At 57.6% G+C, this 18,455-nt stretch overlaps 2 protein-coding genes across 3 annotated transcripts in view; one reads left to right on the top strand and one right to left on the bottom strand.

Moving 5' to 3' along the window:
* Positions 1–8,020: 8,020 nt before the first annotated feature.
* On the top strand, positions 8,021–15,528 carry AGT (angiotensinogen). The gene is made up of 4 exons (XM_042960141.1): positions 8,021–8,852; positions 12,399–12,666; positions 14,268–14,412; positions 15,167–15,528. The coding sequence occupies exons 1-4, from the start codon at positions 8,021–8,023 to the stop codon at positions 15,356–15,358; spliced, it is 1,437 nt and encodes a 478-aa protein (XP_042816075.1). The 3' UTR covers positions 15,359–15,528.
* A 123-nt stretch (positions 15,529–15,651) lies between these two features.
* COG2 (component of oligomeric golgi complex 2) overlaps positions 15,652–18,455 on the bottom strand; it is a 54,728-nt gene continuing 51,924 nt past the window's right edge. For both annotated transcript variants that reach the window (XM_042960137.1, XM_042960136.1), the window contains exon 18: positions 15,652–15,957. In XM_042960137.1, the coding sequence (XP_042816071.1) occupies positions 15,793–15,957 (165 nt within the window). In that variant the 3' untranslated portion in view covers positions 15,652–15,792. The remainder of the gene's footprint in view (positions 15,958–18,455) is intronic.

Here is an 18,455-nt window from a genome sequence, read left to right on the forward strand (position 1 = left end):
AATTAATTTTAAAATTATGTGATAGAATTTCATCCCAGAATTCATGGGCCACCGTGAGAGGTAGTGACTTTTTTTTAATGCAGACTTAGCACGGTGGTTACAGAAGAGGCACTTATGGCTCTATTGTCTAATCAGTGAATGCAAAGGTTCTTCGTGTTCTTTATTGTCAAGTGTGACATTACTGGATAACTTCCTACCCGCCGCAGCACATCGGTAGCGCCTCAAGCCTGTTTGTGTTGAGGCAGCACAGACCTTCCCGCCTCTGTAGTTCCCCGACACCACGTCGTCACTCTGGAAGCTGTGTCCTCAGTGGCACCATCTGGGGATGCTGGCTCCCAACGACTCACCAAGGTTGCCCTGTACTTGGTTGATGATGACAAATGCAAGGGGGCAGTCTGAATTAGAATCCTTTTTCTGGTCATGTGAACTTCACTGCTTGCAATTTCTTTTTTAGTTTATTTATTTTAAGAGAGAGAGAGAGAGAGAGAGCATTCAGGAGGGGCAGGGAGAGAGAGAATCCAGGCAGGCTCCCCACCGTCAGCGTGGAGCCCTCTGCAGGGCTTGAACTCACGACTCACGAGATCATGACCTGGCCTGGTATCGGGAATCAGACGCTGAACCAACTGAGCCTCCCAGGCACCCCAACTGTTTGGGATTTTTATGGCATAAACAGAATAACACGTCTTCTAATCGTGTCCCCTCCTGAGCTCCATGGGCCAGGCAGGAAGGGTGCGTTCCTAGAGCATCATCTCTTCCAGCGTTGACCTGCCTTCTGCACCCAACACCCGCAGGGAAGATGGGTGAAGAGCCATGGTATGAGGGCAAAGGGGGGTCTCATTGTCCCAAGGAATGTCCCTCCCTCGTCTGGCATGGCTGGAGACCACCCTGGAGGGCACAACGCCACTGCACTGATTTGAGGTGCATCGGTCAAATGGATCAGTTAGCAAGCCTGACTGGTCCAGAGCCTGTGGAGCATGTAGGGGGTGCATTCTGAGGGCCAGAGGCAGGGGGTCCACAAGAAGAAGGATGCCCGCAGTCACCCTGAGAAGGATACATGGGACACAGGTGGATGAGAGCAGATACATGGACCCACACATGGCTCAAGCCCAGGGTTTGGCTTGGTAGCTCAGAGCCCTGAAGTCCCATGTGTGATTTGAGAGTTCTCCAAAGAGGAGCATGTCAGTACCATTCTGGCAGCCCAATCTTACGGGACCCTGCCCTTTAATGTCAGTGAAAGAAACTCGTGCCCGTCGGCAAGAGTGAGCTGATTAGCAGACTGCCCTCCGAGACCTGGGATGCTCCATAGGCAGGAGTCTGAGAGCTACTCAAACATCTGGTCACCTCCTGATGCAACGTGGGGGATGAGTAGAAGCGGGGGGGGGTTGCATTAAAGGGGAGAGCCAGGACAGAGACCACACAGGCTGTGGTCCTGTCGCCCTACCAGTCCAGGCACCAGAGGACTTAAGAAGGTTAAAAGAAGGTGCTCTAGGGCATAGTTGGCAGGATCTAAGGGTGGTAGTCTTGGGAGGCCCCTTCCGGTTCTATGGTCCCATGATTCACCTCTTCATGCCTTAATTTACCCACTGTTCGGGGCCATTTTGAAATAATACAGTAAAACGTATTTTATACATATTTTGGGTTCAGGGACCCTTCCCCAGACTTCACGAGTTTAATAAAAATGTGTGCACTATGGTTTGTCTAGACAGCAGATGTCCTCCTGCCCCTTAATACTGTGAAATAGTTGCTGTCCTTTGAAGAGCTGGGCTAAGACTCATGATCAGAAATTGAACTTCAGGGGCGCCTGGGTGGCTCAGTCGGTTAACTGCCCAACTCTTGAATTAGGCTCAGGTCATGATCTCAGGGTCATGAAATCAAGCACGGAGCCTGCTTGGGATTCTCTCTCTCTCTCTCTCTCTCGCTCTCGCTCTCGCTCTCGCTCTCTGCCCCTCCCCCCCCAATAAAAAGAAAATAAATTGAACACAAGAATGACTGTGGTAGGAAAAGAGTAGCCATTGATGTCAGACAGACCTGGATTCACCACCTTCTTTCTGGGTGACATTTCGCAGATGGCTGAACCTCTTGGGGCCTCCGTGTTCTCTCCTTGGATGGTGGGCATGCTAACATTTGTATTGCAGACCTCTAAGAAGATGTATGCACCTGGCATGTAGCAGCATGTTAAAAAGAAAACCACGGGCCCCAAATGGTATCGCTTAGGCTAACTCGGCAAACCAAGACTGAATAGCTAAACTAACCGCAGTTTCAGCCTCCCAAGGATGCAACCTTTCGTTGGTCAACGTGGAGTCTTCTGGTCGACCCTAGGAAATTTACTCATAGACCCTTCCGCTCCCCTTCGGAGGGCAATGTTGTCTAAACAGTGAACTCCTTGCTAATAAATTCCTTTATTAGTTGTCTGTATGCCCTCTCTCTGCCTTCAAGATCTTTTGTTTGGCTCAGTGGGGCTCCCCTCTCTTTGCTGGATGGGATGCTGCCCGGCTCACGAATCATTGGGTCTTCACATTTACTTGGTAGAATTTTGATTTTTAACCAGCTGCTCAATCTAACCTTGTCCTTGTCTTGGTTATTGGTTTCATCATTCTCTCCGGGGCCTGAGCTTGGAACTTTGACTGATACCTGGCACATGGATGCTTGTCGCAGTTAGAGGACATTTGTAAAAGCGGAAGTCTGGGGGCACCTGGGTGACTCAATCGGTTGAGCATCAGACTTGGGCTCAGGTCATGGTCTTGTGGTTGGTGAGTTCAAGCCCCCCATCAGGCTTTCTGCTGTCAGTGCAGAGCCTGCTTCAGATCTTCTGTCCCCCTCTCTGTGCCCCTCCCCTGCTTGTGTTTCTCAAAAATAAATAAAAATTAAAAATAGAAGAAGGAGAAAAAGAAGTCCACGGGTGCCTGGGTGCCTCAGTCGGTTAAGCGTCCAACTTCGGCTCGGGTTATGACCTCGTAGTTCGTGAGTTCGAGCCCTGCATTGGGCTCTGTGCTGACAGCTCAGAGCCTGGAGCCTGCTTTGGATTCTGTGTCTCCCTCTCTCTCTGCCCCTTCCCCACTCGCACTCTGTATCTCTCTGCCTCTCAAAAATAAACAAGCATTAAAAAAAAATTTTTTTTAAAAGTCCGGCTTCATGGCACTCCTCTGCTTAGACATCTTCAGTCCCTCCCTCTTGTGGCATCGACTTTGATCTCTGAGCTGGTGTGCAGGCTCCAACCAGTGTCCTTTCTTTCCACATCACTCGGTCACACGCCCCAGACCTGGGGGTGCATGTGTGTTTCATCTTGGGCAGTTGGCTCCGATCCTGGAGAGTTTGGCCTGAAGCCCTGCATCCGGGGACACCCACGAAAGACTCGGCACCCTCGTGGTCCCTGGGGACAAGCACAGGAAGCAGCGGCAATTTTCTGTCACCCCTGCCCTCCCCTGTAGCACCTTAGGGGTGCAGGCGTCCCCCAAACAGGCTCCACGCTTCCCCACCTCTGTTCCCATCGTATAAACCTCTAAAATCCCTTCCTCAGCTTCTAAGTCCAGCTTATTTACCCTTCAAGGCGTGACTGAAATGACATTTCTGCCTGAAACCTTCCCCAGTTTGAACGGATTGTTCCCTCCCGTGATCTGAAAGCTCTTTGTCGGTGCCTTTCCATCTGGCTGTATCATTGCTGGTGTCTAACCATCTCCCCAGCTAAACCACGAGTCTCTAGACGGTGCTTCGGCTTGGTCGTGTGTTCCTCCCCCTGCCCGTCAGAGGGCCTCTCATGGAGCAGGTGCTAAAGGCTGCCTGAGCTGCTCAAGGCCATGGGGTCAGATGTCACCCCCGGGCTGCCCCTCCTTCCCCTGCCCACGGGGCTTCCGAGAGCACTCTTGGGGCCTCTTTGAAGCACACCCCAAACAGGGCTCCGTCAGAAGGCTTGGGTTAGGGGCGCCTGGGTGGCTCGGTCGGTTGGGTGTCCGACTCTTGGTTTTGGCTCAGGTCACGAGCTCATGGTTTCGTGGGTTCGGTCCCCACTTGGGACTCTGCGGACAATGCGTAGCCTGCTTGGGATTCTTTGTCTCTCCCTCTCTCTCTGCCCTCTCCCACTCGCGCTGTCTCTGTCTCTCTCAAAATAAATGAACTTAAAAAGAAAAAGAGAGAGAGAGAGAGAAGGCTTGGGTGGCTGGCCTGGGGTTGCCACGCCTCAGGGCAGAGACACATCAATCACACCCCTACGTGGGACGCTCCTGTGTTCCGGACCTGCGGCCCCAGTGCAGGAAAACTTCAGTAAATGTGTAACTCGACGGCATTCCAGCTCATCCTGTTCAGCAGTGAAAGTGTGTTATCGATCACCCTGACTTCCTGGAAGGAGCCCCTGCATGAGAGTCGCTCTGGCGCCTGTCCCCCGGCCCGGCCTGGCTGCCTGAGGCCCCCCACCCCCACCGCTGGGCCAAGTGATGTCACCCCCCCTCCTCCCCAGCCTGGGCACAGAACGCTCTGGGAACGGCGCCGTCCCCACCCCTCCCGTATAAATAGGGCCTCCGCGGCCCTGCCAGGGGAAGAGGCTGCCTCTGTTTGGGGGAACTAAAGGCGGAAGGTAAGCTGGGAGGCCCTCTCCTTACACACCCCTCCCTGTCTCTCTCAGGGCAGCTGAGTCATATGCAGGGAGGAGAAGCCGGTGGGGGGCCTCTGTGGGGAAGTGAAAAGAGCTGCTGAGGGCCAGAAGCCAGGGGTCCCTGCAGCACGGGGACATCACCATGGAAGACTCACAGGCGGCCTTTCCTCTCCTGTCACAGCAGACATCCAGACGTGGGGGCTGTCCTCTCCCACAGCACAACCCAGCTCCCATCAGAGGAGCCGTCCCTCCCCAGCAGAAGGGAAGAGAGTGGCCGGGTCCTCCTGCCGCCCATGAGCGGGGCTGGGGCCTCAGGGGCTGGCACAGGAGCAGAGTCATGGTGGCCTGGAGTCCCCTGGGTCCCCTGCCAGCAGAAAGAAGAGCAAACTTGCGGTGCAGGTGGCGGAGCTGGGGGAGGCTGACTCAGTTGGCCCCCGGGGCCGCGTCCCCACGGGGCTCGGATGAGGAGTGGCCAGCGTCTGACTCCCCGCCCCTCCCTCGAGGCAGCGCTGTCTCTGCGTTCAAGGCTGTGTTCTGTGCACTCATCACGCTGTACCCCCGAGCCTCGGGTGGCTCAGCCGTAAAATGGGACAAATGGCAATGCCTGGCCTTCCTTGCTCCTGAACCAGGGTGTATGTAAATCAAAAGAGCTAATCTAACGTGAGAGTGCTTTCTAAACTTTAGGATAAACTAGAAAGACAAAGTCTTATTGTTTTGTTCGAGAGGCACTACAGATCAGTGCTGAAGCATGTGGACTATGGCGTCTGGGGGGGGGGGGGAGGGCCTGGGTTTGAATCCTAGTTCTGTCTCTCTGACAGAACTGCGTGACCTGTGTGGCCTAGAGCAAATCACCGGACCTCCTCTGCAAACCCGCGGTAAGTGCTCCATTGACAATTATGTACCAAGTACCTACGAGGTCCCAGGCGCATTTCTGGGACCGCGGTGTCCATGCATCAGCGAACAAAACCGAGCGAGGACCCCGCTCTCATGGGGTTTGCTTTCATGTGCAAAGGGACAGAACTGAAAACGAAAAAATAAACAGATACATGCTGCAGACGGTTACAGGGTGATCGGCGCTAAGGGAAAAGGAAGTAAAAGCAGGATCGGTGAGCCCAGAGTGTCAGGCGTGGCGGGGGACAGTTGCGGCGTGAAACGCGGGGTCAAGGAAGCCCCAGCAGGATGAGACGAGTCTATGGAAAGCCCTAGAACACCGCCCGGCAATGATAAGCATTGTATTAGGGTCGGTTGCCGATCTCACCATTTCATCAGGCCACGGAACCACGAGGAGTCGGGATACCTGGAGGAGGGGAGGGGAGAGGGAGGCTGAGGGGGAGGGTGGTGGAGGAGGGGAGAATCACAGGCTCCTGCTGCGTGCTGACTTAGGACCAGCCGGGGCAGCAGCAGCTGATCCCAGCTGAGAGCAACGACAGTGATCCATGAAATTGCTCCCCCCCCCCCCCCAGACGGTGCCGAGACGAGGCGGTGCAGGAGGGGTGGAGCAGGGAGGGGGCTGTGCTTACCTGCCTGGCCCCAACCCTGGACGGGGTGCCTGTTACTGCAAGATTTCTCCGGCACTCTGCTTCCACTATCTTTCCTGATAACTCAGTGTGGTCCAGCTTTTCTTTTTTTTTTTTTTAATTTATTTTTTTTGAAGGGGTGGGGAGGGGCAGAGAGAGAGAATCCCAAGCAGATTCCATGTTGTCAGCGTGGAGCCCGACTCGGGGCTCGATCCTACGAGCCGTGAGATGGTGACCTGAGCCGAGACCGAGAGTCGGACGCTTGACTGACTGAGCCGCTGGCAGGCTGACAGCAGAGAGCCCGACGCGGGGCTCGAACTCACGAACCTCGAGATCCCGCCCTGAGCCGATGTGGGACGCTCAACCAACTGAGCCACCCAGGTGCCCCTGTGTGTGCTAGTTTTGTATTCCAAACTGGTTTACCGCCTCCCCTGGGGCCAAGAGGCCTCCAAGAGACCGGCAGTCTGGTCCACGTTTGGTTTTCGAGGGGAAAACTTACAGCCAGGGGCGCGTGAATGTATGAGTTTGCTTAGGGGCCATATCGAAGCCCCACAGACTGGGTCACTTAATAGACATGTTATCTCACGATTCTGGCGGCTACCCACCTGAGATGAAGGTGTCAGCGGGGCTGGCTTCTTCGGAGCCTCTCTCCTTGGCTTCTAGATAGGTGGCCATCCTCAGTCTGTACAGTGTCTTCCCTCTGGATGTGTCTGTGTCTTAATCTCCTCTCTCTTTTTTTTAAAGTTTATTTATTTATTTTTGATGGCGGGGGGAGAGTGCACAAGCAGAGGGTGGGGCATAGAGAGAGACAGAGAGAGTGGGAATCCCAAACAGGCTCCACACTGTCACCATGGAGCCCAATGTGGGGCTCAAACTCACGAACCGTGAGGTCATAACCTGAGACGAGATCAAGAGTCGGACTTAACCGACTGAGCCACCCAGGCGCCCCTGAATCTCCCCTTCTTAGAAGGACACCAGTCAGATTGGAGTAGGTCCCCACCCCGATGACCTCACTTCACCTAAATTACCTCTTTATGTCTCCAGATATAGTACATTTTGAGGGACTGGGATTTCAACAAATAGTTTAAAACATTTTTTGCCTTAATATCATGATACGTTATTGCCGAAAGTGGTCCCTTAAACATCAGCTTGAGTGTTTCCATATTATTCTCTATTAAACATATAATTATTGATGGAAGCAGAAGATCACTGATTAACATAACGTAAAAGTAATATCAGCCACTCATATATCCTTGGAGAGAAGTGCTTCCACTATTTTGTGAAAACATTTGTGAACATTTTTACTTGATTTCACGGACGACTTCCTATTTCTGTTTAAACTCTCCAGAGGTCTTAATCCCAAGACATCCCCACCGCTATAAAAATTAGACAAAACAACCGGGGCACGCCTGGGTGGCTCAGTCGGTCGGGCATCCGACTTTGGCTCGGGTCACGATCTCGCGGCCCGTGAGTTTGAGCCCCGCGTCGGGCTCTGTGCTGACAGCTCGGAGCCTGGAGCCTGCTTCGGATTCTGTGTCTCCCTCTCTCTCTCTCTCTGCCCCTCCCCCGTTCATGCTCTGTCTCTCTCTGTCTCAAAAATAAATAGACGTTAAAAGAAAAATTTAAACATTAGACACAACAAAACACAAAGCCCACCCCAAAATAAGCCCCGTGAGAGCGCGCAGCCCAGCCCACAGCGGCGTTTTGCACCTGCGCGGTGTCTTCCCCAGAGCTTTGAAATCTACCCCTTCTCTTCGACGTGTGTAGACTTCGATAGATTTCTCCTGGACTGAACGATCGCAGGGAATATTGGAACGGCTAAAAGTCTGGCTAGAGGGCCCCTCCACACCGAGTAGAACTCACCCTTGACAAGAGGACATTTTTGCAGGGTCCGCGGAAGTGAGCGCCCCCGTCAGCGATGGCTCCTGGTGGTGCGAGCCTGAGGGCCGCCGTCCTCTGCCTCCTGGCCTGGGCCGGCCTCGCCGCTGCCGACCGGGTGTACATACACCCCTTTCACCTCCTCGTCTACAGCGAGAGCAGCTGTGAGCAGCTGGAGAAGTCCAACGCGGAGGCGCCCAAAGAGCCGACCTTCACACCGGTCCCCATTCAGGCCAAGACAACCCCTGTGGACGAGGAGGCCCTCCGAGAGCAGCTCGTGCTGGCCACCGAGGGGCTGGAGGAGGAAGACAGGCTGAGGGCGGCGAAGGTGGGGATGATGCTCAACTTCTTGGGCTTTCACATGTACAGGATGCTGAGTGAGTCGTGGAGCACGGCCAGCGGGGCGGCCATCCTGTCCCCAACGGCTCTCTTTGGCACCCTGGCCTCTTTCTATTTGGGCGCCCTGGACCCCACGGCCAGCAGACTACAGGCGTTCCTGGGCGTCCCCGGGGAGGATCAGGGCTGCACGTCCCGGCTGGATGGCCACAAGGTCCTCTCTGCCCTGCACACCATCCAGGGCCTTCTGGTCGCCCAGGGTGGGGCCAGCGGCCAGCCCAGACTGCTCCTCTCCACGGTGGTGGGCCTGTTCACAGCCCCCGGCCTGCGCCTGAAGGAGCCATTTGTGCGGGGCCTGGCTCCCTTTGCCCCCATCACCCTCGAGCGCTCTCTGGACTTGTCCACGGACCCAGATCTTGCTGCCGAGAAGATCAACGCGTTCACGCAGGCAGTGACGGGGTGGAAAATGAACAGCCCCCTGTCAGGAGTCGGCCCAGACAGCACCCTACTTTTCAACACCTATGTCCGCTTCCAAGGTAAGACAGACCCTGCGGGTGGGGTGGGCTCTACCCCCGGGCCGGTTCCAAAGGGTGACAGTTCCCTGCGACTGTGGCTGTAATGCCCAACATTTCAGCTCAGCAAGGGCCAGGACTTGGAGAAGGGCAGGGTGGCGCCTGTGAGGGAGCACCCAGGAGTCACTCTCGAGGAGGCGGAACTATCGGCCCACCTACCTGCTGCCCTACTCTGTGCAGCTACTAAAGTACATCCTTCTACTTTTCTCATTCAATCCCCTGGCGGTGTGGTGGAGAGGTGTTGCTGTCCCTAGAGGAAAAAACAACAACGCAGTGGCCTCCTCAAGAAAGCACAGGCACGAGCGGGTGTCCCAGGACCCAAGCCCCCACCTCCTGGCCCTGGGGCCCAGCTCTACGCTCAGGCGGGAGGGGTTCCTGTCTCTTGAGAAGGTCAATGTCCATGCAAACATAGCCCGTTTGTTTGCTTAAATCCCTTTCATGTTGGGAGGGGCCATTACTCCCTCCTCCCCCACAAAAAAATCCCTACGAAGACAGTTCGCTCATTCAATATATAATCACGGAAGAGGTTCGCATGCGAGCTCCCCGAGTTGGGCGTCTCCGGGGGGCCAGGCGGGAAGAACGCACAGGTCCCGACCCCAGGTTGCCTATTCGAGCCTCAGCAGGGCAGCTAGGTCCCACAGGCGAATGCCCAGGGTACAGAGCTGCAGGTAAAAGTCCCCGAGGAAGGGACCTGGGGGGCTGAGCACCCAGAGGAGGGAGGGTCACTGGGGAAGAGGACAGAGGCCTGGGGGCGGCTCGGGGAGCGGGGCTGCAGTGGAGAAGAGCAAACATGTGAGCAAAGGCTAGCGAGTTCGGGGCCAGGAACCAGGGCAAGGGCGGCTCTGTTTGGCCGGAGCTGGGAGTGAGCGAGTGTGGCTGGTGCAAGGCGGGGCCGGAAAGACAGGCCGGGTTCCGACTTGGAATCTGACGTTGGGAAGGCTGGCGGGTGTTGGAGCGGGCAAAGGGTTCTGTTCAGAGGTCGCCCAGGCGGCCTGTGCCATGTGCACTGAAGGCAGGGTGGGGGGGGGAGGGGGACTCCCGGGAAGGCTGCTCAACGGGGCAGGCAAACCCTCCCGGGAGCATATGCTAAGGTAGTGGCTCTGCAAACTGAGGGGCCAGGGAGGGTGCGTTTGCGAGCCAAGCGAGCAAGCAGCCAAACTGGAGCCAGAGAGAGAGAGAGAGAGAGAGAGGTTTAACAGAGCATGGCTGCTTTCTTACTCTGAAAACATTCTGGAAGCCTGTAAACCGCAAGGGGGAAGGACCTCCAGCCTGTTCTGGGTGCAGGAGGAAGATGGCAGACCCAGGAATGCTCAGGTCCCAGCGCTCACAGGTCGTGGGAACAGAGTCCAGCACTGGGGCCATCCAGCTGAGCAGGGGAGGACAGAGGGGACTCGTGGGCTCAGCTCGCCATTCCTAAGAGGAGCCCCAGGAGGAGAGCTCACTGAGGAAGTCGTGCCCCCAAAAGGCGAAGCTAGGGAGCCACAGGTGCCAGAAACGGGGACTCATTCTGGAAAAGCCCCCGTGCACGCGTTCACATGATGGGGCTGGACAAGAGGGGAGCGAGGAAAGCCACGAAGAGAAAAGCAGAACCGCGCTCAGGACTCCGACGCCCTGGACGGTCACCCAGCCCCACCACATCCCCGCTTCTGATCTCCCTCCCTGACCTTTCTGTGCCTCAGTTTCCATCCAACAGAGATGCACCTGTCCGCCGCGGCACGTCCACTTACGTCTTGGGAGCTCTGTGTTCCCCTTTGGCAATGACGTTCTATTACCGTGACCTGAGTGGAGGTCAGGTGCACGTTCCCAACTGGCGAGCACTTGGGGGCTGGGAGCCCGCGAGCTCCAGGGCGTCCTTTGCCCAGGCCCTGCTGTCATCCCAAGCTGGGTGCTGGCCCTGACAGGTTCCACGACGCCAGCTGACTTAACCTTGAGGGATTTACTTAACCTCTGGACGAGGACGGTGTGCTGTGCTTTTCAGATGAGCAGACGGGACCGGGCAGCCGCCTCCAGTGCAGAGTCTCACGTCTTTCTGTCTTGGTGGGAAAAGAGTCAGTCCTTTCTTCCCCTGAACTAACGAGTCCCCTGCCAGGCCTGGGGGAGCGTGGGAGGAAGGACACCACGGCTTGTCGCTCCTGTCTCCCCAAGGCCCGACTACAAAGGGGGAGGGAGAGGCTGGGTCTGGCGGTCCCTTCTTGCCAGACCCAGGCCCTGGGAAGGCACCCTTGTCCTTCCAGCCCCCGCCCCTCCACTTCGGAGACCTCTGTTCCCAGAAAAGGGAGCCGTGGCTTTTGAAGCTGCCTTTACTCAGACCCCCAGCTGCTCTGTGACAGACTCACCCTTACCCTCCCCTCATTCCCCCAGAAACAACCCCGACGTGGGCCACTCATGGTGACCGAGGAGACTGCAGGGGGGAGGGGCTGTGCCAGGGGCTCTGGTCACAGGGAGGCCCCCAGGGACAGGGCCTTCGGCAGGTGTCCGTCCTGTCTCCCAGGACAGCTGAGCCGGGTGGCAGCTCGGTTCTGCCACCACGTGCACAGCCCTGCGGGAGCGAGGGCACCAGAGAGGGTTCACCGCCCGCCGGCGAGGCCCGGTGCCAGCTTGCACGGAGCGCCTCTGCTCAGAGCCACTGGTCGCGCTGGGTCGTAGGGGTGTCCCTGGCAGCACAGGGGCCCGAGACGTGGAGCCTTCGTGACAGGAGGTGTGTGCTCAGCTCCGCGTCCTAGGACTTGAGAAAGGGAGTCTCTGTCACCGCCGGCCCTGCTCGCGGGCTGGAGAGCGAGCATGCACTGGGGGCGTGTCGGGCCGTGACCCTATTCTGGATGACGCGGTGATGGTGGATACAGGTCACTGCATGTCTGTCCAGACCCGGAGAGTGTACGGCCCTGATGTCAACCACGGGTTCTGGGTCATGACGATGTGTCCGTGTCACTTCATCGGCGTCAACGGACGTCCCGCCCTGGTGGGGGTGTCCGTGGGGCGAGAGGCTGTGCATGTCGGGGGAGTGGGGGGGGGGGAACACAGGAAATCTCTATACCTTCCTCTACCTTTTGCTGTGAACCCAACAATTGAATTTGTCAAAAAAAAAACAAAAGAAAAAGAAAAAGAAAGTGAGCACGGCAGCCCACAGGCTTTGGGCCAGGGCAGATCTGGGGTGAGTTAGTCACTCAGTCGTGGTGGAAGGTGCCTAAATTCTCCGCCTTCCTTTGTGGGCCTTAAGGCGACAGGTGTAAAGTCCCAGGGTGGCACCTGGCGGGTGCAATGTCTTCACCGCTGGCGGCTGGCGGCACCGCGGTGATCTTGCAGGAGGAGGACTTGAACGGGCCCCTGGGGCCGTGGGGCTGGTGATGCGCTGGGCGGGGAGAATGCCCCCTGCCCGGGCTGCGCTTCCGGGATCTGCCCTCCAGGCCTCGCCCCGCCCCACCCCTGCTCAGTGGCGCCCTCGCCCGAGCCCACCCGCCTGCCCCTGCCCCAGCTGACCCTTCCCCTCTTGTCTCCCGTCCGGGTCCGCAGGAAAGCTGAAGGGGTTCTCCCTGCTGGAGGGGCTCCAGGAGTTCTGGGTGGACAACACCACGGCAGTGCCCGTCCCCATGCTTTCGGGCACGGGCACCTTCCAGCACTGGAGCGACGCCCAGAACAACCTCTCCATGACCCGCGTGCCCCTGGGCAGGAGCGCCTGCCTGCTGTTGGTGCAGCCGCAATGCATGTCGGGCCTGCAACAGGTGGAAACCCTCAGCTTCCAGCACAACTTCTTGACGTGGCTGAAGAATCTCTCTCCCCGGTATGGCTCCCGGGAAACCGCCGGCACCTCTGGGGCTGCTCCCCCTGGAAGCCGGGGGTGGGGGGAGGAGGTGTGAGGCGGGAGTGGGGGTGAGCAGGGGCAGGCCGGGCGGCCCCTGCTGTTCAGGGCTGGAGGGCCTGGGCATCCCCCCATCACCCCTCCAGCCATCCACTGACATGGCTCTGGGTTTACCGGCTTCTTCTGGGAGCACGAGAGGTAATGGAGCGGGGAGCATGCCTTCCTTGGGCTTGTGCTCACCCGCTGGTTTTGGATGCCCGCGTTTCAATCTGCCCCTTTTGACGCCACCCCCCCCCCAGCCCCATCCCCCCCAACACACACAATCTACTGCAATCCAAGAGCTTGTGGGGGGCCAACTTCCCAGAAGGGTTCGTACCCTTCCGAGAGACCCGGGGGAGGGGCTTTTTCTCGAAGATGACCTTGACCCCACAGGCCCCCTGGTTTGCTCCACTCCTGCGGCGGGGAAGAAAGCAATTCTCGCTGGGGGCGCTACACTTGACCTACCACCCAGGCGCAGGGCAGTGGGGTCCGGAAATCTGCCCCGAGACAGGCACTCGGGGAGGGGGCGGGGCCTAGTGGCCTCCTGAGGTCTCCTTTCTAGATCATTTTTGGTTGTGGTGGGTGGTAAACACCTAACACTTACCACGTGACCCATCTTTTAGGTACACGGCTCAGGGGCACGGAGAACATCCACACTGTTGCGTGGCCCTTACCGCCACCCATCCCCAGGATCTTTCCCTCTTCCCAGACTGGAACTCTGACCCCGTTAAACACTAACTCTCCATTCCCCCTCCCCCCGCCCCTGGCCGCCACCTTTCTACTTCCGGTCTCTGAATGTGTCTATTCTAGGACCTCAGAGGCGTGAAGGCATAGGGTATTTGTCCTTTTGCGACTGGCTTATTTCCCTTAGCATCTTGTCCCCAGGGTTCACCCACGTTGCAGCCTGCGTCAGAATTTCCTTCCTCCTTGAGGCTAACATTCCATTATATGGATGGACCGTGCTCTGTGTATCTTTTCATCCATCAGCGGACACTTGGGCCGCTTCCACCTTTTGGCTATCATGAATAATGCTACTAGGGACATGGGTCCACTGTCACCTCTTGTGAGGGTTTGGTACGTCACTGGAAACATCCATGGGCTCTCAGGGATGCCAAAGGAAGGTCAACTGAGCTGATGTAAGGAACGTGCCCACCGCTGAGAGTGACAGGACATCCCTCCTATCTCTCTCTCTCTCCCCCCACCCCCCCCACGGTGGGGGGTTTCTATGTCAAGGACACCACTGAAAGGTAGCTAGTAAGACAGGATGCATTATTTCAGAGAATAGCATTTTAAAGTTCTCCAGGTGATACACCTTCGGTGCAGCCAACCTAAACCCAGAATGGAAGCATAGACTGTCCACAAACACCCAGAGAGCACCGCTGTTAAATATATGCCCTTCTCACCGTATTCCCAAGGACATGGAAGTTTTTTGTTATGTTTGCTGCTGACAAACTTTCCCCAAGATGGCCTAGCCGGGTGAGGGGGGCCCAGGGCCTCACGGTGGGGGCCACCGGGACCTCCCTAAGTGTGTGTCACCCTCCCAGGACCATCCGCCTGACCATGCCCCAGCTGACACTACAAGGCTCCTATGACCTTCAGGACCTGCTGGCCCAGGCCAGGCTGCCCACCCTGCTGGGTGCAGAGGCGAACCTGGGCAAAATCAGCGACGACCAGCTCAGAGTCGGAAAGGTACTGTGCGGGAGGTGTCTGTCTGTGTCGGAGCGGATTCCGTGGGTTCGCAGAGTGGGAGGCGTGGACAGGAGGGACACAGGGGGAGCTCCCGGGAGGCGGGTGGGGTAGGAGAGGAGAGCATGGCCAGCTAAGTGTGCACGCAGGGTAGGAGAGAAGTGACCAGAGCCTTCTAGGGCTTTCTGGGGACAGGTGGAGAGCAGCGAACCCTTCCCCACCATGTGTTCTATGGCTCTGCCCAGCCTGGCCTAGCCTCAGGGTCCCTCCCAGATCCTACAGCAGGGCCAGGACTTGGGCCATGACAGTGAGTGCCCCTAGGCCCAGTGCCAGCCCTGCCAGAGGGCCACCTGCTTCAGGGAAACGCTTGGTGGTAGGCAGACTGTGGCTCTGCTGCCTGGAATGATGCACCTCTGCAGCGGGGCTGCCTGGACGCTCTGCTGGGGAGAAGAAGGGCTGCGGTTCTGGCCTCGGAGACCACTGTTTGGGGGGCATGAACCCCTGTGCTACGTGAGTGGGATGAACTGAGCACAGGGGCCCGCAGCCGAGGGCCCGGGGTTTTGCCGTGGATGGCAACAGCAAGGTGGGAAGTGGAGGGACTCTGGGGAGGAGCTGTCAGGTGGGTTGGGCCGAGTGGGGGTCGTCTACACCGAGGGGCGGGGCGTGAACGGTCTGGAGAAACGCCCTCCAGCGACAGCACTACATAGCTGGGCCCCGAGGGCCTTCGGGAGCCGTCCCAACACCTGCTGCCTTGCAGGTGCTGAACAGCGTCCTTTTCGAACTAAAAGCAGACGAGGGAGAAGAGCCCACAGAGTCCGCCCAGCAGCCTGACGGGCCCGAGGCCTTGGAGGTGACCCTCAACAGCCCGTTCCTGTTCGCCATTTATGAGCAAGACTCCACCGCCCTCCACTTCCTGGGCCGCGTGGCCAACCCGCTGAGCGCGGCGTGAGGCCTGGGCCGCCACCGAGCCGCGGCTGTCACCGTGAGCGACAGGCACACAGTAACGCCGATTTGTCACCCGTCTTCCACTTTTCCTTCCAGTGAGTCAGTGCGGAATGGGAAGGAAGCTGTTTCTCCCTGGTAAACGTGGCACTGTGTATCATGAGCAGCGGAACCTTTGGGAAGAAGGCCTTCCGGGTTCTTAGGTTTATCTTGGGCCACGTGAAGGGGGGGCGGTGCCAAGAACCAGAGTTTATTAGCACAGGACGACTGTTCAGGACAAAGTGTGAACAGACTTAAAACCGGTTCGTGAAACCAAAAACTGCTTTCCTTTTTATCAGAGAACAGAAATCGGGCTTTAAAATTATACAGTTTTCACGGCCCTGGGTTTATACTCGGTTACGGAATACGAACGCACGACCTGCATACGGTCTCCACGATGCCTTAGTTTTTTGTTGGTTTCTTGGTTGTCTTCCCCAGGATGCTGTGATCTTGGAAAAACACAAGCGTCTGAATTTGTGTTAGAATGTTAATACCACGGCTGGTCATCCCTTGTGTTCTTAATAAACGTCTTGCAACAATACGCAAAAGAGGAAAATTCTTTTCACTCTGCAGCAAAACAAATACATGCCATTTAGCTTAACAGACCGTACAAATGCTAAGTGCATTCAAGGGCTTTGAGCCATATTTTGGATGGCACTTCCCTGGAAGGTGCGGGCCGGTACTTGGCCGTCATTTGGAGAGGTTTTAGATGATGCTTTATTCTGGACGCTTCCATTCCTAAATGGCAGATGGGCATGGGGGGGGGGAGGGGGGGAGAGGCCCCATGCCGCGACAGGCAGCTGCGAAGGAACGGGGCAGGTGGGCACCTCTTCCTTTCTGGGGACACAGGGTCGGATCGCTGCTCCCATCGCCCAGGGACTGGAAGACAGAGAAACGAATCCTTCCATCTGCTGAGTGTCTCTGAGCGGGTTAGACGCCCGCGTTCCTAAGCTCGGGCGGGGACTGGGGAGGAGGTGGGCACCCGGAGGCCCACGCTGTTGCTGGAACAGTGAAGAGTGAAGATGCTTCCTGATGTGCACAAAGCCCCGTCTCCTCCTCCCTCCCACAGCTGCTGAAGTAACCAGGCAGGCTCCGTAATACGGTAACCACTGACGACAGCTGCTGGACAGTCACCGGGGGGTAAGAGTGGGGATGACGATTTCAAAGGCGACCCAGTTCTTGCCGGTATGCGCTTTCAGAGGCGTAAGCAGAAGCATCCCGTGTTCTGCTTGAGCGGTGACTGCACTGCCCACTGGTGCCCAGGCCTTGCCCACCCCCCTTCCTGGGCTTCGTAGCCACAGCCCAGGGCACCGTAGCCACAGTCCGGGGTGCTGGGGCCAACTGAGCACGTGCTATGAGACGCAGGCCTGCTCCTCTGATTGAGGCTCGGACCGAACAGGAACACAGAACAGGAACGATGCCCTCCACGCCCCAGTGTCCCCCTCATGTTCCCAAGCGCCCTGCCAGACTGGAACGCAGCTCCCTGCTCTGACGTCAAGGTCAAGGGGACAGCTGGTCCCCCCCCAACACCCTCCGCCCTTCTGTGGCAGTGGCAGGCACATGAGAGGCAGCATTGGTGGGTGCTCGGGAACGTGGGTGCCAGAGATGGGCGGGCTGAGCAGGAAGCCCAGATCCAACACGTGCTGGGAGCCGGAGCAGGGGACATCACCCCTCTGGGCCGCCCTGCCCTTCTGTGTAAAGTGGGAAATACCCGAACGAATAAAAGAATAACAGCAACCATGTCAACGGCAGTCAGTCCACAGTGAAGTCAGGACCTCTACCCTGTCTGAAGTCCTGTTCCATAAACGTACAGCAGGCAAAGCGTCCTCCCCTAGAGCCTCCGGAGGGAGCACTGCCTGGCCAATACCTTGATTTCGGCCAGTGACAACCATCGTTGACTTCTGGCCTTAGAGCGGTCAGGGAATAAACTGGTGGCAATGTGCTATGGCGGGGAAAGGAAACACTCAGGCACGTCTCCTATCCGGCACTGCTGGGGGACCCTCAAGGCTCTCCCCCCACATTCCAACCCCTTCAAGAGCTGATGGTCCCCCCATCCATTAAAGAGGATCACTGGCCATACAGGGACCAGCTGGGACCTGGGGGGCGGAGGAGGTGAAATGTCCCAGGGGAAGCTTCTGGGAGGGGCCTCGAGTTCGCAAACCCCTCCCTGCCTTTGAAGCTACGGGTGAAGATCTCAGTGCCTGGAGACCTGCCTCCCCTTCCCCAGATCAGCCTCTGCTCCCTGACCACACAGGGGCCCCCGCCGCATGGCACACAGCTATGGATGGCTGCTTTGAGGCTCTAACGCGCAGCGAATGAGCCCGGGCAAGAGTTTCCCCGCAAACATCAGTACCTCACCTGGTGTCAGGCCGAGCGACAAGGGCCCCGGCGGGACAGGCACAGCAACAGGACCTGTGCTTTGTTTGGTCGCTTTGAATAGGCAGCAGTCCAGGAGCCCTGTCGAACTGTGGGTGTCGCTGGGGGTCCCCCTGTTCACTGCTGGCAGGGACTCTGTCCCCCCAGCCCCCCGGCCCAGCCCCGCTTTCACCTGGGTTTACCTCCCATCACGCTCTGCCCTCCCTGGGTCTCTCTTCTCAGAGGTCCAGCGGGGGGGCAGCAGCTGGCATCCAATTTCTCACTGGTTTGGGCTTTTGGAAACGGCCACTGGATGCCAGGTCTCTGGGGGGGGGAACTGGAAGTTGAGGAAGCAGGAGCGCGTTAGAGAGTCACGACCCAGGGCGCCGGGATGGCTCAGTGGGTTGAGCGTCCCACTCTTGATTTTGACTTGGGCCATGATCCCAGGGTCGTGGGATCGAGCTCCACATTGAGCATGGAGCCTGCTTGGGATCCTCTCCCTCTGCTCCTCTTGCCCACACGCTCTCTCTCTCTCTCTCAAGAAGTAATAAGCACAATCAGAGTCTCATGACTCCGTGTGGCCCTTGGTGCAGAATCTACAGCCCCACCCAGACCCCGTCCTCAGCATCTGCTCCGTCACCGGGAGCCCAGGAACGCACACTAGACTTTCGGGTCAGGGTTGAGGCCGGCCCGGAATCTGCGCTCCCAGC

Source organism: Panthera tigris, chromosome D2 (assembly GCF_018350195.1).
Source record: "Panthera tigris isolate Pti1 chromosome D2, P.tigris_Pti1_mat1.1, whole genome shotgun sequence".
Taxonomy (NCBI): domain Eukaryota; kingdom Metazoa; phylum Chordata; class Mammalia; order Carnivora; family Felidae; genus Panthera; species Panthera tigris.

Excerpts from the sequence above, each read along its gene's own strand:
- AGT (XM_042960141.1), top strand. The coding sequence starts at position 8,021 with ATGGCTCCTGGTGGTGCGAGCCTGAGGGCCGCCGTCCTCTGCCTCCTG. Across the intron at positions 8,853-12,398 it reads CACCTATGTCCGCTTCCAAG|GAAAGCTGAAGGGGTTCTCC; the intron begins GTAAGACAGACC and ends CCGGGTCCGCAG. Across the intron at positions 14,413-15,166 it reads ACCAGCTCAGAGTCGGAAAG|GTGCTGAACAGCGTCCTTTT; the intron begins GTACTGTGCGGG and ends GCTGCCTTGCAG.